Here is a 20457-nt window from a genome sequence, read left to right on the forward strand (position 1 = left end):
GCCGTGGGATTTTGGGGACAGGGTGCGTGTGCCTCACCCTGCTGTATCCCTGAGTGCCCACGCTCCCGTTTGTGGGGTTCAGGTGGGGACACCGTGCTGGGAAGGCACCTCTGGGCAGGGACACAGCCTGCGCCAACCCTGGGGTCTGCCTGTCCCTTTCTAACATCACACTAGCAAAGGACATTGAAGCATCCTTTTCCATTTGACTGCAGCCACCTTACTGGGAGCAGTGGGCGGGCTCCTGCTGCAGCCTCCGTACCCAGAGCCGCTCGGGTGAGGAGGGCACCCCGCTCCCGGGGCACTCACGGGGGCAGCTGGGGGCAGTGGGAGATGTGTTGGCACTGGGGGGGAGCCGGGCAGCGCTGTGCAACCCCCGCGCTCTGCCCCGGGGAGGAGCAGAGGCCCCGGTGCCCCCTGCCCCAGGAGCACCCCGGGCACAGCGGCAGAAGGACGGGGCTGGGACAGGGGCGGCGTGTCCTGAGCCGGGCGAGGGCCCAGCAGGGTCAGTCCCTTCATGGTGACAAGCGTGACAGGGACCACGGGCAGCAGAGCAGGGCTGGACACTCGAGGACACGAGTGCCCCACGGCCAGGAAAGGGCTGGAAGGCACCGGTGCCCCCCAAAAGGAGCCAGCCCCGGGTGTCCCAGCACGGGTGAAGCCTGAAGGGCAGGGGAGGCGGCGGCAGGGCAGGGACGGGGCAGGGCTGCGGGATGGGTCTAGGGGGGTCCGGCGGAGCGGGGAGCGAGGAGCCGGAGCATCCCTGGAAGGCGCGGGGGATGGGAGCGGCACACGCACACGCACACACACATTACCCACATGCACACGGCAGCAGCACCAACAGCCCCTGCCAGCGCCTGCAATCGCTGGAGCGCCGCTCCTGCGCCTCTCCCTCCTCCTCCTCCTCCTCCTCCTCCTTCTCCTCCTCCTCCTCCTCCTCCTCGCTGCCCACCGGCCTGCGGCACCCCTCACCCCTCCGCGGCCTCCGGCCCCACCAGCGCTCAGACAATGACTTCATGCGGATTATGCATCTGAAGAAATCACCAGCTCCCAGATAGCCACAGGGGGAGGTATCCATGTGTTTGGCAGGGAAGCAGCCTCCTGCTCGCCTTCCTTCTCCTCCTCTTATCTCCTCGCACACGGCAGCTGCCTCCTCTCCAGCGATGGTCGCCTGCGGTCCCCCCGCGCGGCGCTGAGCGAGGCCCCGGCGCATCCCCGCTCCCACGCTTGCACCAAGGTACCAACGAGGCTATTTTTATTCCCCCCCCTTCTTTTCCGGTTCACCAGCCGCTGCCGGGCTCGGTGCCTCAGCACCCTCGGTGCCTGCACATCTCCCGCTCCCTCCTGTGTTCCCAGCCCCGGCTCCCTCGGCGCAGCGGCAGCACCACCAGCCCGGCTCCAGCCACGGCCGCCGGCCCTGACTCCAGGTTTGCATCCTTCATTCCTTCATCTGGTTGGCGATGCGACAGTGCCATTTGTGGGAGGTGGAGGGGGAGCGGGGCAGGTGGGAGGGGAGGGGGAGATAAGGTGATGGGGGAGGGTGGGCAGAGCATCCCAGTCCTGCCGTGGGATGGGGAGGGCAGGGAGGAGGTGGGAGGGGGGGAAATGCAAGAGGCTGCATCCAAATAAATGTATTTATGTATATGTATATATACATGCATGTCTGTGTGTGTGTGTATATATATATATATGTAGGCTTGGGGGCAAGAGCAGGGCACAGCAAAGCATCTGCCCCTGGCGGGCGCTGCTGGGCACAGCCCTGCCATGGGCTGGGCACCCTCAGCACCCACGAGGCACCCACGGGCTCCCTTCCCGGCAGAGTGGCCACCCCGGGCTGCTGGCACTGACCATGATGGACCTGAAAGTGGACGAGGAGGAGGTGGACAGCGGGCAGCCGGTGAGCATCCAGGCCTTCGCCAGCAGCTCCACCCTGCACGGGCTCTCGCACATCTTCTCGTACGAGCGGCTGTCGCTGAAGCGCGTGGTCTGGGCGCTTTGCTTCCTGGGCTCGCTGGCGCTGCTCGCCCTGGTCTGCACCAACCGCATCCAGTACTACTTCCTGTACCCCCACGTCACCAAGCTGGACGAGGTGGCGGCCACCAGGCTCACCTTCCCCGCCGTCACCTTCTGCAACCTCAACGAGTTTCGCTTCAGCCGCGTCACCAAGAATGACCTGTACCACGCCGGCGAGCTCCTGGCCTTGCTCAATAACAGGTGGGTGCCGGTGCCTTGAGGTGGCCCCAGGTGACATCTCAGTCAGTGTGGATGCAGCCAAGAGCCACCAGGTCCTGCTGGTGCTCCTGGGCACGTGGCTCCCACGCTGGGCTGCCCCAGATGGCTCCAGCGCACACAGCTCCCATCCCCAGCGTGCAGCCCATGCAGCAGGGCCAGGGCCACCTCCTGAGCTCCTGTGGGGCTGATCCGGCACACCTGGCTCCAGTGCCATGTCTGGGTGCCATCCCATGCAGCGAGGCCAGGGGTGCCAGCAGGTGAAGCCACTGACCCACACCGCAGCCTGGTGCCATTCCTTGGGCTGTGGAAGTCTCTCACCTGTGGCTGTGGTGGCTCCTTGGTGCCAAGCCGCTGTCAACAGCCTGGTGCACTCCCTGCCCATGCCAATGCCAAGGGGCGTCACTGCTGTCCTCACTCCTGCCCCAGGGAGGGGTTTTCAGGCATGACAGCAGAGCTGAGACCTAGAACATTGGGTCCCTGTCACAGCAAGGCCACCGCCTCACCAGGATGCCACCAAAGGCTCAGGGCAGGTGGCTGGGTGGCCTCAACCAGGGCTGGTGCTGCTGGACCAGCAGTGGGACAAGTGGGATGTGTTTGGAAGGTGGCCACTGCCCAGCTTATCCTTCTGCCATCTTTCATGTGCCTCTGGGCCCCTTTGTGCTGTTGGATGCCCTGGAAATGCCATGTGCAAGGTGGGGCTGTGCTGAGCCCATGCTGGGGTCACTCCTGGGAGCCCCAAATGGCCTTTGCCGGTGGGAGCAGCCACCACAGCCAGGCCTGAGCCTCTCCCTGCTCTTTCCCCCAAGATACGAGATCCCAGACATCCAGACAGCGGATGAGAAGCAGCTGGAGATCCTGCAGGACAAGGCCAACTTCCGAAACTTCAAGCCCAAACCTTTCAACATGCTGGAGTTTTACGACCGGGCTGGCCACGACATCAGGGAGATGCTGCTGTCCTGCTTCTTCCGTGGGGAGCAGTGCACCCCCGAAGACTTCAAAGTGGTGAGTGACCCGTGGGCCCTGCCCCATGCCACCTTTCCCCCATGCCAGGAGGGTTTTTGCCCACCTGTAGCTGCTCCTGCCTCCTCCCAGCTCGGAAGGGACCGGCAGCACCATCACTAAGCGGATGCTGTTGGGGTTTGGAGGCCCAGGCTGTCCCCAGGAGCACGTGTGGCTCCGTACAGCTCCGTGGGCTGCTCCCACGTGGGCACAGCTCCCCGGGATCATTTGGGCTCTGCAAAGCAGGGTTGTGCCGGGCTGGAAGCTGCCATGGTGAGGAGGCTCCAGTGGAGAAGCAGGGAGAGCACGGATGGCAGAATCCCTTGGGAACACAGGCCCCAGTGGCTCCGTGCTGCGCCCTGCCATGGAGCTCGCTCTTGTGCTGTGGATCCAGCACACAATAAAGCCTTTATCCCTGCTCTGCCTGGCCCCATCCAGCTGGGGACGGAACAGTGCTGGCTATTCGGGGCTGCCTAATCAATTCGGCAGCCGCGGCCGCTGCTCCCGAGCGGCTCCGGCGTGGGGACTCCTTCGGGGTCCCCATCCTCGTCACCGGCCCAGGGGTGTCCCCCTCGTGTCCCACGCTGAGCATGGCTGGGTGTGTGCAGGGCCCAGGTCCTGGTGCAGTTCGGGTGATTTTAATCATCGGCATTAAATTCCTGTCATGGGCTCTTTGCACGAGCAGGTGTCTGTTGTCAGCCATGAGGCGTTTATTTGTTAAATGGAGGCGCGTTGCACCCGGAGGGGGCTGGATCCCCTCCAGCAGGGCCAGCTCCAGCCCGTGCCTGGTTCTGATGTTGGCTCCTGCCAGGGCACGGTCGCGTTTTCTGCGCCGAACCATCCTCAGGGACCTTCATCCCTGCTCCCTCCCTCCATCCCTTGGGTTCCAAATCCCTGTGTTCTGCATCCCCTTCAACCAGCAAAAGCCAAACAGGCTCGCAGCTGGTTTGTTATTCCTGCCTGGATTATTCCTTGCAAGCAGGTTGGGATGATTTAATGGATTTGATTAGAGGAAGCTGGCTCTCTGCTGCATCTCTGTTGCTCCTTGGGGTCTGGCACAGGGAGGTCTGTGTGTGGTGGGGCTGGGATGGGCTCCTGGCACTCTCAGAAGCTTGTAGGGGATTGTCTCAGCAGCAAATTCCCGCTGCCTCGCTGCTCCCTGCACGGGCTGAGCTGGGCTCGGTGCTGCCCTGGGCCTGGTGGCTGATCTGGGGGTGCTGGGGACCAGAACCAGGCTTGCACCCTCTGCCCTGGTCCTGGCATTGCTCATCCCCCTCCATGTCCCCCCCAAGCTGTGTGCAGGGTACTGGAACACCCCGGCGGAGCTGAGCAGGCTCAGACTCATCCCAAACTGCAGAGTGAACCCTCTAAAAAGACCAGGGGGGACAATTGGCCCACCCCAGCTCTGCCCTGGCTCCTCACAGCCCCTCCAGCACAGGGCAGTGTTTGGTGCCCCCCAGAGCTCCCCCTGCATCAGCCCAGGACAGGGACAAGGATGCACAGGGAGGTGCCCTGATCTCCTCCCCAAAATCCTGGCATGACCTCAAAGCCTGGAGAGGCAAGCACAGAGCTGAGGGGCAAGTCTTGAACGTGAGGGACATGGGGGAAGGTTTCCCCGTGCCCAGAGCCCCACACAGGGATGGGACAGACAGAGACAGACACATTTCCCTTTGCAGGAGGGGCTCGCCCTCGCTGTCGCCCCGTTTTGGGGCCACGCTCCCTGGCACCCTCATTAGCAGCACGGATCGATGTTTCACTCTTCCTACTTCATTATTTATGAGCTGGAGCCCTCCCTCCCCTGCGGGAGCTCTGAGCCCCCCCGGCTCCTGCTCCTTCCTCCCCTCACCGCGAGGTTCCCCCGGGGCCCCGCACACCCACGGGGACGGCGCCTCACCCAGCAAGGGAGAGGCTCCCATCTCTGGGCTCTGAATCCAGGCAAAAAGGAGAAACGCCGAGCATGAGCTTCCTCTCCACACCCCAGCATGGGAATTGTGGCTGCACAGTCTGGGGAAGGTGCCCCGTGCTTGGGAAGCCCCTTTTGGGTGGTCGGTGCAGCCAGGGCGGCAGGAGTGGCTGTGCCCAGGGTGGCGCAATGTGAATTTGCAGCTTTTCCTTCTCACACCCTGTGAACCCACCCCATCCCTGTCCTGCTCTGGGGCACGGTGGGCTGAGCCCAGAGCCCTGGGCAGCGTGCATGGGACAGCCTGGATGAGCTGGAGAGGATTAAGACCTCTGGACCGTTTCCATGAGGCTCCAGGGCTGAGCTGGCACTGGGGAGAATTGAGTTTGACGTGGAGATCATGCCGCTGCCTTTTGCATTGGATTCTGCATCCTCTGCCCTGGAAACACCAGGTGCACAGAGCCAGAGCCAGGCAGGGAGCGGGAAGGGTCTGCAGCAGCCCCAGCAAACCCCAAGCACACTCCTCCTCTCCTCCTTCCTCCCATCTCCGGGGCAGAGCAGGAGCTCCTGTGATGGAGAACAGATCCTGTTCCCCACTGCTGGGCCTGCCCACCCTCCCTCTGACCCCACTGCACCCTGCTGAACCCCACTAGACACCTCCAGATCCTGCTGCACCCTCAGACTCTGCTACACACCAGTGTGTGCACCCCCAAAACCCCTCTGCACCCCTGGGCTCCCTGCTCAGCCCACCTCGCTCCAGCTGGGGGTGTTGGAGCTCTGCTCCTGCCACCCCAGGAACGTGGTGTGGCTTCTCCCCCTGGAAAAAAACCCTTGTGTGGGTCAAACCTGCCCTGCTGGTGGGACTGGGGTGTGGGATCTCAGAGGGGTGGGCACAGCAGGGCACTGGGCTGTCCTGCAGCCCTCGTGGGATCTCATAGGGGTGGGCACAGCAGGGCACGCTCAGGGCTGTCCTGCAGCTCAGAGGGGTGGGCACAGCAGGGCATTGGGCTGTGGGATCTCAGAGGGATGGGCACAGCGGGGCACTGGGCTATCCTGCAGCCCTTGTAGGATCTCACAGGGGTGGGCACAGCAGGGCACGCTCAGGGCTGTTCTGCAGCCCCTGTAGGATCTCAGAGGGGTGGGCACAGTAGGGCACGCCCAGGGGTGTCCTGCAGCCCCTGTGGGATCTCAGAGGGGTGGGCCCAGTAGGGCACTGGGGTGTGGGTTCTCACAGGGGTGGGCACAGCAGGGCACACTCAGGGGTGTCCTGTAGCCCCTATAGGATCTCAGAGGGCACAGCAGGGCACTGGGGTATGGGATCTCAGAGGGGTGGGCACAGCAGGGCACGCTCAGGGGTGTCCTGCAGCCCCTGTGGGATCTCAGAGGGGTGGGCACAGTAGGGCACGCTCAGGGGTGTCCTGTAGCCCCTATAGGATCTCAGAGGGCACAGCAGGGCACTGGGGTGTTGGATCTCACAGGGATGGGCACAGCAGGGCATGCTCAGGGGTGTCCTGCAGCCCCTATAGGATCTCAGAGGGCACAGCAGGGCACTGGGGTATGGGATCTCAGAGGGGTGGGCACAGCAGGGCACGCTCAGGGGCGCTCAGCCGGGGGTGCTGCTGCTCCCCCGCTCCCCCCGGCTCTCAGCCCCGCGGGATCCAGGCCCCAGCCCCTTCCCCGAGCGCAGCCCCGGCCCCCCGTGGCCCCCCACGGCAGTCACAAGGCCGGAGCCCCGCGGCGAGCGGAGCTCCCCCGCCGCGCAGCGTTAGTGGATAATCACGGAGCCGGAGTGAGAAGCATCTCCAACACAGCTGGAGAGACCGGGCGCGGGAATTACTGATACCCAGACATTTCCTGGAGCTTTTGACAGTTAATAAACAAACCGCATGGGTCCATCTGGCTCTGGAAAAACAACTTGGGGACAGCGTGTGGGCACCAGGCACGGCCACCGGCCCCAGACCTGCTTTGGGGCTGGTTCCCAGCAGCATCCCGAGCCCCAGCAGATCCCATCACGGTCCCCAGCGGAGCCGGTGCATTTACAAATTCTGTAAGACATTCGAGTGATTTATGCAAATCACTTTTTAAAGCGGCACACAGGCTCCTAAATTACTTATAAGCGTTGGAAACTGCTGGCACGGATCTGTTGTTTCTGGGCACTTATTCACCTCGGGCATCCCGGTGGTGTCCCCAGGGGCCCGGCCGAGCATCCTCACCTGGATCAGCGGCAATCTCCGCCCAAACTCTTCCCCACATCGGCCTCTCTCTGTGGCCGAGCAGCAGCAGGGTTTGACCCCCGAGGCTGCCCCGTTTTCCAGACGAATGAAGCAAAGCCAGCGGGACACGGGCGAGATAATCGGAGGTGACGGAGCAGAGGAGCCGCCACGCACGGGACCGCCGCCGTTTGCTGGTGGTGACTCGGCTCTCCCGGGAAGTGCAGCGGGTTGGGAGTGCCCCAGCTCTGCTCGGCAGCCCGGAAATTTTCCCGTATCACTGTATTTTGCTCAGAGCAAATCATCCGGAAAGCAGCCGTGAGCTGTTTCACCCTCGGGCAGGGAGCAGAGACACTCAGGCGTTGCTCCTCAGCTGCCTCCTTGTCCCAGCTTCACCCAAGCATTCCCAGACCTGCTCAGGCAGAACAGGCGAGCCCTGGGCTGTGGTTTTGCTCACTCCACACTGGCACAAACGTGGATGGGAATCTCATGGGAAGCTGCTCTTCGCTCTCCCTCTGCAGCAGGACAGCAATAGCACGGTTCCAGCGCTGTGGGACCAGCTCCAGTGAGCCCACCGCCACTGATCTTGGCCAAGATGGGGCAGAAGAGGATCAGGAACAGGAGGGATGAGGTCACAGTGGCACCGTGAGAGGCCACCACGTGCCTGCACCCCACAGCCACTTCATTAGAGCTGTGAATGGCACATCCAGCATCTCAGATCTCTGGAAAATGGTGGGATTAGAGGAGAAGGACTTGTGGGATCAGGGTCAGGCTCAGGCAGTGTCATTTAGTCCCTGGCTCTGCCCAGCCCCAGCATCTCCCCCTGCACAGCAGCACCGTGCACACCCAGAGGGGTCACACACCCCCAAAGCTCTGCACACACCCAGAGGGGTCACACACACAGAAAGCACCTTGCACAAGTGGAGATGTCACACCCAAAAGCACTTTGCACACCCGGAGGTGTCACACACAGCTGGAGGCACCACAAACACCCAGAGGTGTCATGCCAGGAGCTCAGAGCATCTCAGCTTCACCTCTGGCCAATCCTGTTCCTCTTGCAATGCCTTTGCACATAAAGCCTCATTAACAAATGAATTATTAATGATTATTAATAAGCTGTAATGCCATTTGTGGCTGATGGAGGAGATGAGGAGGCTTTCAAGTGGTATCCAGCCGCAATGGAGGTGAGGATTTCACAGCTGAGGACAGGGCACGTGTGTCCCAAGGGATCCAAGGCTGGGAGCACAGCCCTGGACAGCAGCAGCAGATGAGGTGTTCCAAGCTGTTCCTCTCAGCCTCCCTTTGCTGTTTTTCCCAGCCCCAGGCTGGGCAATAGCAAGGTGCTCTCTGAGGGATCCAAAGGACCTGCCCAGAACCTCCTGGTGCCATTTTCCCCCTCTCCCTGATATCAACTGGGGAGAAGCCCGGCTGGAGGGGCCAGATCCCCTGAGCCTCTGGAGCCACAGATCTCCACAGGGCGACAGGAAATTAACTGTCTCATGGCCTTTTTGCCTCAGTTTAATATCTCTGGCTGTTTAGAGCCACCTGTGTTTTATTGCCTGTAGAGCTTGGCCGGGGCTCCCGAGGCAACGCTGCAATTCCTGCTCCAGCCAGGGTTCAAGGAGCTCCTCACTGGCTCTTATTTATTTATACAGTTCTGACACTTGGATATTATAACCAATTATTTATTTTTGGAGGGTTTTTTCTGTATGGAGTGTTTGGTGTGTTTGCATCCAGGCTCTCAGCCTAAGGACGGAGCTAGGGCAGGGTGTTCCCACCCACCCTGCGATTTATCAGGGATTTTAAACCCCTGCTCTCCTGGCAGGGACAGGGAGACCCTTCCAGAGGCACCACATGCCAGGGCTGTGTGACTGCTCTGCTTGGATTAGATTAGATTTGAAAAGCGTGATACGTGCGGAGCCGGAGCGAGCGAGCGCAGCAAGGAAACCAGACCGGAACACCGTGGGCTTTTCCCCCCTCCAATAAAACCGCCGGCTCGGATCTGCCTGCATGAACTGGCTGAGCGATTGTGAAGGATGTCGGAAAAAATCACAACCTGCTTACGGGAGATCCGCGATCGGGCAGGAAGCACAGGAAGGCGTTGGCATCAGGGTCGGGAATAATCCCGGGAATTAGCGACACCTCGGCAGCACCTCCGCATCCTGGCGCGGTCCTGGTGACCCCTGCACGGCACAGAGGGACGCTGCCAGCGGGGAAATCGCCGGGAAGCTCTCAGCGCTACAAACAGGTTCAATTATAGGAGCGTGAACAGATCTTGGGGAGGAGGATGCGGCGGCTGCGGAGCCGTCACGGCGGATCACAGCCAAGGCTCCAGGGACACGCTGGACTGCCCATGGAGCTGCAGGGGGGTCCTGGCTGAGCCCCCCTAAACCCCGGGCCAGCGTGGCTGCAGGTGGCCTCAGTGCTCGGGGCAGCAGCGCCGGCACCCAGCAGGGCTGGCTGGGAAGAGCTTGCCCAGGAAAGCTTTGAAAGATTAATAGAGTTTAAATGGAAGCGTTTGGAGAGGAGATAAGGCTCATCTGATATGAAATCATATGGAACAACGGGATCCAGGGAGGCCCTGGCTCTATAATGAAGTCCACTTAGCACATTACTCACCATAATGTGCTTTTTATTAAAGTCCTGTGCTGCAGGTGCTGAGTCTGCAGCTGGGAACACGGGGCTGGAATGGCACAGGCACCTGGAGTGCCGGACCCCGCCACCAGAAGCAGCAGGGATGTGGCGTGGAAAAGGCACCTTCGGCTCCCCGTTTCCCATCCCGTTTGATCCAGGGATGCTCTGGCATCACCGGGGCCCGCGGCTGGGGCTGGTGGGCCTGCAGGGACGGGGTGGAGAGGAGGCGGAGGTGGGGAATAATACAGAGGAAAAACTCCTTTTTAATCATCAATTTTTCTGCATTAGAATGTGACATGCTAATCCACTGTGAAGCGTCTAATCTGGGGGATAAAGGGCCGGATAACACAAGCTGCGCCCGGCTTGGCTGGCGGAGCGAGCCGAGGCAAGGTGGCAGCATCTGATAAGGGGTGCAGGATTAGTGCCGGCACAGATCCCGCCTGCCCGGGCAATCCCACCTTGCTTGGCTGCCTCTGCTCTGTCTCTCGCCAGGGTCAGGGAGGGATCTGCAGCCCTGGAGCCATCCCAGAGCGGCTCATCCCGCCCAGAGCAGCGGTGGCAGCGCTGCCGGTGCCTCCACCACCATCTTGGCAGCTCTGGGAGCTTCAAAGCACATCCCTAGGCCAAAACACGTGGAAAACCTCATTTTTTCTCCCTTTGGATTCGCACATCCAGGTGCGTGGTGGGAGCAGGACAACCCAGCCGTGGGGTCTCCGTCTGCCCCAAATGTCCACCCCCACGTGCTGCTTTGGCTGCCTCATCCCACCCCTCATCCCATCCCTTCCTAGCAGCCAGCTCCGACCTGCGGGCACCCCCAGGGATGACGTGGGCAGCTCAGCCCCGGCTCAGCCGGTCTTTGGCAGGGACGGGCAGTGCCCGTCACAAAACCGAGCGGCTCCAGCTCCCGGGGCGCTTTCGGCGACATCCTCCCCGGGGCTCGGAGACCTGGGATAACAGAGCTTGCAATGTTGTTTTCTCCTCGCCTCCTCGGGGATTGGTTTATCTCTATGAATAACTGCATCCCGGCTTTGATCTCCTCTGCCATTAAAGCGTGACAGGCTGTGAAATGTGCTGTTGCTGCCGTCAAATCCCGCTCCCGCTTCCCCCCCGCCGCCTCCGTGCTCCCCCGCTCCGGGAAACCTCCTTTCCCAGGCCTTGAGGAGCCGCAGAGCAGCGAGCGGGGCCGAACCGCCCCGGGACAGCGGCCAACCACGGTGCTGGAGGCAGGAAAAACCCATCTCCTCCTCCTCCTCGCATCCCACAGCTCTCCCTGGGGCGGCGAGCAGGGCACGGAGCATCCCCGGCCCCAGCGCCGGCTCGGGTGTGGCGGCATCACCCCAGCACCCGCCACGGGGGCTGATGTCACGGCTAATTATAGCATCCCCCGTCCCTCACCCCCGCCAAAGCTTTACCTGAGAGAGGGTAAAAATAACTCCCGGCGAGGGAGGAGCTGGAACGAGCCCAACGACTCCTCCAGCATCTCCAAAACTCGCACAAAGCAGGGCGGCACCCCCCTGCCGCACTTTGTCCCCAATCTGGGGGTCAGAACGCGCTCCCCTTGGCTGCTGCCGCCGTGCTCCAGGCTGCGGCTGTCCCCGGTCACCTTCACCCGGCTCGGGTGTCGGCGCTGGGACAGGTGGCGGTAACCGGAGCCGGGCCCTGCTGCTGCCATCCAGCCCCGGCGCACCCCGCGAGCTGTTTAAGCCGAGCGAAGCAGGTTAATGGCCCCAGTCGATGATGGAATGTTTTCATTACAGCATCTTTCTCCCTCTCTCTCTCTCCCTGCTGCAATCGCTCCCAAGTAGACACATTAAACCTCCCCGCGCCGAGGGAGCGGACCCGCCCCTGGGGCTGCCTGCTGGCCCCGGGCAGCACGGCTCACCTGTCCGAGCCCTGTGGGGCTAAACACCCCCCTCAAACTGTAATTCCTTAATTCTGTTTCCCTTCTTCTCCCACCCCAACAGCCAAGGCACGGGAACCCAGTGCCAGAGCTGGGAGCAGCAGAAATCCCAGCCCAGCCCCGGACAGCTCCCACCTGCTCCGAGCTGTCCTGAGCATCCCGAGCTGTGTGGGATCAGCCCAGTGTTCCCATTCTGCGCCCACAGGGCTGGACCAGCCCAGCTCTTCCAAACCCCTGCCAGGAGCAGCCCTGAGGCTGTCACAGCCCTGCCCTGTGGCTGCAGCTCATCCCCACCACAGACACAGGGCACCTATGATCTGCCCCCCATGTCCTGGTGGCTCCCAGTCACCCAATTCACCTTCCTGACTCTCTTTTGTAGGCAGAGTTTTCATCTCACATTCTCTGGGATGCTCCCAAAAGGTGTAACCTTGATCTTGGCCTGATGAAATTTCATCCTGTGCCTCTGGCACTCGTCCCCAAGGTCATCCACTCTTTCTCCCAGGTCTCCAAGTGGCATCTGCCAGTGTCCCTCTTACACAAGGGCCCTATTGAAGGGAATACTGAGCCTGGGGAGCCCCAGGATGGGACACCCCACTGTCACATCATGGATCACTGCCCCTGGCAAGGATCCCCAGTGCCTGTTCCACCGGCATCACCTGCCCAGGAATCTCTGATAACTGTGCTGGTATCAGATCAGATTTTTACAGAGTTCCTGACTGATTTGTTCTCCCAGTTTGTGGTGTCCACGTGTGCCAGGATGTGCTCAGGCACCAGGGACCATGCAGGGTGCACAGGGAAGGAATCAGAGCAGCTGAACTGAGGGCTTGGGGTGAGCTTCTCCCAGCCAGGCACCGGCCCAAAGCTCCCATCCAGCCCCTGCACGTCCAAGTGCTGCCGGATTTAGATTCTCCCCCAGTGCCGGGATGGGGCTGGAGATTGCTCTGTGGTCTCTGGATGCTTTTATCAAGTGCTGAGTACAGGAAAACAGCAAACCACGAGAAGGGGCTGCGCTGCTGCAGAGAGGAGACGCCCGTGCTCCCACAGCTCCATCCCAGCTTCCTGCACCAGAGCTGCTCCCTGGGGCCCTGAGCCCAGCTGGTTCAGCAGCACAAGGCCTGGAGCCGTTCCTTGAAGGAAGAGAGGGCTCCCTGTGCCCCACTGGAATCCAAAACATGAGGTGACGTGCCCAGCACTGACTGAGCTCTGCAGAAGGACTCATTGCCTGGACAGCACCCAAATCCTGCCGAGACCAGCCCTGCTCAGAGGAGGACAGACCTCACTCCACTGGGAATGTTGGATTTGCCGGATTCTCACGTGCACACGCCGGTGCCCTGCGGCACAGGGGGATGAGCCTGCAGGGATGGGCACTGCCAGGGCAGGAGGAGCATCGTGGGAGCCTGAGGACACCACAGCATCCTTCCTCCCACCTGGACCACCACTGAACCAGGACAGTGTCACGGGCATTTTGGGAGAACCTCTGGCTCCAGCTGGCCTGGGGATGAGCGCAGAGAGCCTGGCATACGGCGGCTCTGGAGGCAGCCGGGGACCCAGCAGGGAGGGCTGGGCCTGGCTGGAGCAGCCGCTGGGGCTGCCAGGGCCACACCACGCCAGGACGGAGGGCACGGCATGGGGGCACAGCGCTGGGTACCTGCCCACACGGTGTGCCCCCAGCCTGGCAGCCCCTGGGGGCTCCCAAGGCGCCTCTGGAGGCGGTGATGTCTCTGCTCTGTCCTGGCAGCCGGAGCCGGCCGGTCCCAGGGGGCCCGGGGAGCCCGCGGAACCGCCCCTCGCTCCTCCTCCCCTCCTGCTCCTGATATACCCTCCTGGCTCCGAGCATCCCGAGCGTCCCTCTGCTCCTCTCCCTCACTCCCGCTCGCCTCACTCCTTTTCCCTTCTCCGTTTCTCTTCTCTGAACTTGCCCCTTCCCCCTCCCCTGATCTCCCCAGCCCCTCTCTGCTGAGGAACTGACTGAAGACCCCCAGGCTGGGGCAGGGCACGGGCCAGGACCCCCACACCACAGCCAGGACCTCCGCACCACAGCTGGGACCCCCAGGCTGGGCAATGCCTCTCCAGATATTCTGCACCATCTCCTTCTCCAGGGAGGAAGCACCAGAAGATGCTGCAGCCACTGAGAAGGAAGAAGATGAAGCAGACGAGTTCCTATATGGGCAGGAGGAGGATGAAGAGGACGAGGAGGACACAGGGACAACCACGGACTTCGTGGCCTTTGCCAGCAGCTGCACCCTGCACGGGCTGAGCCACATCTTCGTGGAGGGCAGCCTGGGCGCCCGGCAGGCGCTGTGGGCGCTGGCCTTCCTCCTCTCCCTCTCCGTCTTCCTCTACCAGGTGGCCGACCGCATCGCCTACTACCTGGAGTACCACCACGTCACGCTGCTCAGCGAGGAGGAGAGCCTCGAGATGACCTTCCCCGCCGTCACCTTCTGCAACATCAACCGCGTGCGGCTCTCGCAGCTCAGCCACGAGGACCTGCTCTACCTGGCCCCTCTGGTGGACTACGAGCCCGGCATGGAGCTGGGCTTCACCCCGGCCCAGCCGGGCCCCTGGGAGGAGGATGAGCCCCTAAATTTGTACGGGTTTTTTAACCGCACTTGCCACCAGCTGGAGGACATGCTGCTGAGCTGCAGCTACCGCGGCCAGCGCTGCGGCCCCGGGGACTTTGCGCCGGTGAGTAGCCCCAGGGTGGCCCGGCACGGGGAGCAGCTCCGGAGCTGGTCGGTGTTGGATGTTGGATCAGGCACGGCAGGTGATGCTGCCCTTGCAGCTTGCTCAGGGACAGGATGATATTTCAGCTCCATCTGCTCCATCGGCGGTGGAGCTGCTCTGGTGGGACATGGAGCGTATCCCCGGGGCTGTGCTTGCTGAGGAGGTGCCTGGCACCTCCATCCTGGTGCCATCAGGGCTTGTGGGGCACCGTGTGGTGCGAGCCCACTGCCCTCACATGCCCCTTGCCCAGGCTGGCAGCAGCTCCGTGGTTTTGGGGCCGTGCTGGCTGCCGGAGGCAAGAGCTGGAATGGCCGAGGAGGGATGGGGGGGTCCAGGATCCCGTCCAGCACTGTCCTCTGCAGGGATGGAGGAGGGCTTGGAGGTGGTACTGGTGCAGGCATCAGGCTGAGTGCCACCACCTTGGGGAGCCACAGCTGCTGTGGGCTCTCTGGGGCTGTAATCTGCAGTGTCTCTTCTGAGTCCATCCCTGTGGGAACATCTCATCCTCCACCAGGGCCAGGATGGGCAGTTCCAGCACTGAGAGATCCTGTGGGTCAGGAGCCTGGGTCGGACCATGCCCAGGCTGGGATGGCTGAGTTTTGGGGCTGGGGATGCTGTCCTGGCTCCGTTCTGAGGCTGCACAAAGAGAGGTCTCAGCTTCAGCCCTGTGTCCTCTCCTGCAGGTCTTCACCCGCTATGGGAAGTGCTACACCTTCAATGCGGGGCAAGACGGGAAGCCCCGGCTCATCACCATGAAGGGGGGCACTGGAAATGGCCTGGAGATCATGCTGGACATCCAGCAGGACGAGTACCTGCCAGTGTGGGGGGAAACAGGTAACCCACTGCCCCAGTGGGCCCATTCAGCCACCAGCAGCTCCTGGGGTGCTGCCCAGCCCCTTCCCACCTCCCCAGCCCCCTCCCACCTCCCCAGCCGACAGATCCACATCCCTGAGGCTCCCTTCTCTTCCCTCCTTCCATTTCTCATCACTTCTGCTCTTTTCTTTCCCTTTTCCTCCTTGTCTTTGCTCTTTGCCATGGCAACTCCCCATCGTTTAGACACGCAGCCATCACTTGTTTATAAATAGAGTCAAACACTTTCCCTGCCACACTCCTGGGTGTGGAGCAGGGGGGTCGGGGTGGAGGGGGCAAGGACACGGTGCAGCAAACAGATGGACAGATGGATGGACATGTGGATGAATGACTTGGCCCAGGGGAAGCATGGGAGGCAGGAGTTGTGGTCCCTTTCCCAGCAGGCTCGGCACAGCCCCTCGGAGCAGGGACAGTGCTGTGCTCACCCCACCTCTCTCTGCCACAGATGAGACCTCGTTCGAAGCCGGGATCAAGGTGCAGATCCACAGCCAGGACGAGCCCCCTCTGATCGACCAGCTGGGCTTCGGGGTGGCTCCCGGCTTCCAGACCTTTGTGTCCTGCCAGGAGCAGCGGGTAGGAACTGGGCAGGAGTGGAATGTCCCCTCCCACCACGTGCTGCCGGAGCAGAGCCTCCTCGCTGTGCCCCTGGCCCCACGCAGGATGGAGGGGAGGATCCCATCCTGGGGACCAGTGCCATGAGGGTGTCTGTCCCTGAACTGCAGGGGGTTCTTCCTCACTGCTGGCTTCTCTCCCCTTCCAGCTCATCTACCTGCCACCTCCCTGGGGCGACTGCAAGGCCGTGGCGGGCGACTCGGAGTTCTACGACACCTACAGCATCACGGCGTGCCGCATCGACTGCGAGACCCGCTACCTGGTGGAGAACTGCAACTGCCGCATGGTGCACATGCCAGGTGAGCCCCGTGCCCGGCCCGGCCCTGCCCTCTGCCGTGCTCCCACCTGGAACACCTGCTCTGTGTCTCCCCAGGCGATGCCCCTTACTGCACCCCGGAGCAGTACAAGGAGTGCGCGGATCCGGCCTTAGGTGAGGCTGCCCGGCTCCGGGGGTGGGACGGAGCTGCGCCCTTGGGTTCCTCCACCTCGCCATCCCCCTCTCTCCCTGCACAGATTTCCTGGTGGAGAAGGACAACGAGTACTGCATCTGTGAGATGCCCTGCAACATGACGCGCTACGGCAAGGAGCTCTCCATGGTCAAGATCCCCAGCAAGGCCTCGGCCAAGTACCTGGCCAAGAAGTATAACAAGTCAGAGCAGTACATCGGGTAAGGCACCACGGCCACGGTGGTGGGGCAGGGTCTGGTCCCTCCATCCCAAACCTCAGCCTGATGCCCCTTCTGTCCTGCACAGGGAGAACATCCTGGTGCTGGATATCTTCTTTGAAGCCCTCAACTACGAGACGATCGAGCAGAAGAAGGCGTACGAGGTGGCGGGTTTGCTGGGTGAGTGTTGGTGGCTCTGGGGAGCCCTGTGACAGTGCCCAGCCAGAGTCCCCCAGCGAGGTGGCCTTGTGCTGGCCCTGTCACCATGGCCCGTTCCCAAGGCACCGGGAACAGCCGAGAGCACAGATGTGGAGCGGGGCACCCCAGGCAACAGTCACAGTGGTGACAAGTTCTGCTGCTTTCTCTTCTCCCTCTGCCATCCTACTCTGGACTCAGGCCACCCTGATGGTTTCCCTCTCCTCTGCAGGTGACATTGGAGGGCAGATGGGGCTGTTCATTGGGGCCAGCATCCTCACAGTGCTGGAGCTGTTTGACTACGCCTATGAGGTGAGTGTCTCCTCCGTCCCAAGGCTGTGCTCGTGTGGGATGTGGGGAAGGGCCATCCATGGGCCCCACGGGGCTGACACGTGGCTCTGGCAGGTGATAAAGCACCGGCTGTGCCGGCGGGGCAAGTGCCGCAAGAACCACAAGAGGAACAACACAGACAAGGGCGTCGCGCTGAGCATGGACGACGTGAAGCGCCACGTGAGTGCGGGGCACAGCACGGTCCCCTCTGCCTGTCCCCTCTGCCTGTCCCCTCCTGCTTGTCCCCTCTGCCTGTCCCTGTCTGCTTGTCCCCTCTGCCTGTGCCCTCCTGTCTGTCCCCTCTGCCTGTCCCCTTCTGCAGCTCAGGGGATGGGGAGTCACCGTTTTGGGGAGCCCCTGGGAAAGGAGCAGAGGGCCCAGGCAGAGATGCTGTGAGGGGATGGCACTGGGTCTCTGCAAGGACCTGGATGAAAGCAGCAGCACCAAAATTCCCTTTATCCTGCAGAATCCCTGCGAAAGCATACGGGGGCACCCAGCAGGCATGACGTACGCAGCCAACATCCTACCTCACCACCCGGCCCGGGGCACCTTTGAGGACTTCACCTGCTAACCGACGTCTGGATGTACAACCTGAGCTACCAAAGCCCTGCGAGAGCTGCCCTTCTCCCCGCCAGCGCCAGCGGAGAGACACATCTAGGGGCCCTTTGCTCCTCGGCACGGTGGGACACGGACAAGAGCGACGGCCTCGGATTTCGGGGCGGGCAGTGGGGTCGGGCGACGCCAGACCCTGGCACAGCTGCTCTGCGCCTGCCCTGCTCCTTCAGAGACTCCAGGATGCTCCAGCCCGGCCGTCCCGCGGGGCGGGAGCGACACGCACAGTGGGCCAGGGCACGGGCCTGCCCCGGCTCCCCCTTGGCTCCCCTCGGCCTTTTTAACTAAAACCCAGAAGCCAAGAAGAAGCAGCCGTTCGGCCGCAGTCTCCATCCACAGCCCTGTCCGTCTGTCCTCCGTCGTCTCCATGCTCATCCTGCTCCAACGCCTTGGCCGCGCCTGCTGGGCTCCCTGTGCCTGCTGGGGGGCTCATTGGGGAGCCCCTGGCGTGCCTGGCACAGGGCAGCAGCCCGGGAATCCCTTGAGAGCCCCTCTGTCCCCCGGGACCTCAGCCCGGGCGTTCCTGGCACGAAGACGCGGCACCTCCACCTGTCCAGAACGTCTTCCTTGGCCCTGCCCTGGGATCAGCCCTGGGATCAGCCCCAGGATCAGCCCTGGGATCAGCCCCGGGAGGAGCCCCAGGATCAGCCCCAGGAGCACCAAAGGGGGCTCAGCTGGGAGGTGCCACCTGGGCTCTGAGGACACCGGGCACTGTCCCTCCCTGCTCACCCCTCCTGGGCTCTGGGCAGCCTGGCCAGCTCCAGCACTCCCCCATGGTCCCTCCCGTCCGCAGGGAACCCTGTGGCCCCAAACTCAGCCATCCTCGGGGAGAAGGGCACAAGGAAACTCCTGGTGCCACTTGTCCCCAGCTGGGGACACCCCCTTGGCACCACCGTGGCTGGGCAGGCACCGGAGCCCCAACTCCCCAGGGTTCAGAGGGGGCTCTGGGGCTCCAGCCCCGCTGTGCCCCAAAAGCTGCTGCCCCGGGGTTTGGGGTGTCTGTGGGTTCCCAGAACCTCTGCTGCCCCTCCCTGGCACAGCCCTGCCCTGGCTGGGGTCTGTGGCCACCTGTCAGAGCCCACCAGTCCCTCTGGGGTCCCCATCTGGCCCCCCAACCCATCTCCCAGCCCCCAGGCCAGAGCCCTCCCTGGGCCCAAGTGCTACTTATCTTTAAGAGCTTTTGCAATAAGTCTTTTTAGTAATTTTTTTTTCTAAACTGCAGTTTTGTTTTTTATTCTTGTCATTTTTATTCTTATTATTTGCTTCCTGACCAAAATTAGGAACTGGGGGTCAGTCCTTTGTATCTAGCGATCACCCAAAGACGACGGGTCGGCCACATCCATAAATTTTCTTATGGATTTCTCCTAATGTTTCATCACGTTTCATTTATTTATTTTCTTTCTTTCTCTTTCCCATTCAAGCTTTTAAAGATGGGGCTGGGATTTGACCTTGAGGCTCACCTGTTGAAGAAAACGCTTTTTTGTTATGTCATCGGCATTTTATATTTCTTATATATAATATATATGACTATATATATATGTGTACATATATATATATATCTATATGCATCATGCCAGTGTAGATACCCATCCAGTAGCATTTAGGCCTTGTTCTTGTGCCATTTTTTTTTTTTCTGTTACTGATCTCTGAATGCCTTCAAGTGTATAAAGTGTGGAATTCTCTCCGGTATCTGTACTATGTACACACATTTTCATAGGAAGCACAATAAGATGACAGATGCATTGTACATCAATACCTGCTACTCTTAACAACGATGATATAAAGAATGATATAAATGATATAACTCCCCCACGCCGAGCCTTTCTCTCTTGCTGAGCTGCTGGAAATGCTCCCCTGAGGAGGCAGGTGGGGACAGCCTCATCCTGGGATGGAGCAGAAAGGGAAGAGGGGAAAAAATGGGAAAGGGAAAAGGAGGAAAAAACTTCGGGCCAGACTTCCAGAGCAGAGTGTGCTCTGTGTCAGAGCTGAGGCTGAGCTGAGCCTCCCTTTCCTGGTGCCTCATCCAGCTCCAGCCTCACTGATTTCCCAAGGAATTCCTCCCAAGGGACACAGGGCTGGAGGAGGGAATGATTCCTGCTCCCCAGCAGGGAAAGGAGAATTAACACTCACAGAGCTCTTAATCCCTAACAGCTGCAGCACCTCCATGGTTTGGGACCCACCTGAGGCCCAACAGGAGTCGCCAGGTGGAATTTCACCCTGGGAGCACAACCCAAATACAACACACACCTTTTGTCCTAAAAATTTCCGGCTACAAAGAGCAATAGTAACAACAGAGCAGATCCAGCAGTGGGCATCCAAAAAAAGCCCTCAGGGCTCCATGGAGACTGAATAATAGGGAGTGGGAGTGGGCAGGGAAGGCTGAAATGCCAACGCACACCCACACCATCCTCCCCCCGGTCCCTTGGCTCCGACCGTGTCCCCTGGCTCCTGGAAATGGCAGAAATGCAGTTCTGCATCTCAACGAGAACGCTCTCACCCCACTCTGGCTCTTCCCGGCCAGAGCTGGAGCTGCAAAGGCCAGGGGGTGGGATTGGAAGGAGAAGGGGGCCAGGAGGGC

General features: G+C 61.4%; 1 protein-coding gene across 2 annotated transcripts; it reads left to right on the top strand.

Annotated features, from left to right (window-relative positions):
* The first annotated feature begins 867 nt into the window (after positions 1-867).
* Positions 868-19691, top strand: ASIC1 (acid sensing ion channel subunit 1). Of its 2 annotated transcripts, XM_058042119.1 has the most exons (13): positions 868-1234; positions 1354-1424; positions 1817-2211; positions 3036-3231; positions 15280-15430; positions 15912-16039; positions 16227-16377; positions 16452-16508; positions 16592-16745; positions 16831-16922; positions 17170-17249; positions 17343-17447; positions 17734-19691. In XM_058042119.1, the coding sequence occupies exons 3-13, from the start codon at positions 1847-1849 to the stop codon at positions 17836-17838; spliced, it is 1584 nt and encodes a 527-aa protein (XP_057898102.1). In that variant the 5' UTR covers positions 868-1234; positions 1354-1424; positions 1817-1846; the 3' UTR covers positions 17839-19691. The 2 variants fall into 2 exon arrangements, with proteins under 2 accessions (XP_057898102.1, XP_057898103.1); XM_058042120.1 differs by lacking the exons at positions 868-1234; positions 1354-1424; positions 1817-2211; positions 3036-3231 and adding an exon at positions 6724-14557.
* Positions 19692-20457: the final 766 nt, after the last annotated feature.

Source organism: Melospiza georgiana, chromosome 29 (genome assembly GCF_028018845.1).
Source record: "Melospiza georgiana isolate bMelGeo1 chromosome 29, bMelGeo1.pri, whole genome shotgun sequence".
Lineage (NCBI taxonomy): Eukaryota > Metazoa > Chordata > Aves > Passeriformes > Passerellidae > Melospiza > Melospiza georgiana.

Excerpts from the sequence above, each read along its gene's own strand:
- ASIC1 (XM_058042120.1), top strand. The coding sequence starts at position 13,934 with ATGCCTCTCCAGATATTCTGCACCATCTCCTTCTCCAGGGAGGAAGCA. Across the intron at positions 16,040-16,226 it reads TGTCCTGCCAGGAGCAGCGG|CTCATCTACCTGCCACCTCC; the intron begins GTAGGAACTGGG and ends CTCCCCTTCCAG. Across the intron at positions 17,448-17,733 it reads TGGACGACGTGAAGCGCCAC|AATCCCTGCGAAAGCATACG; the intron begins GTGAGTGCGGGG and ends TTTATCCTGCAG.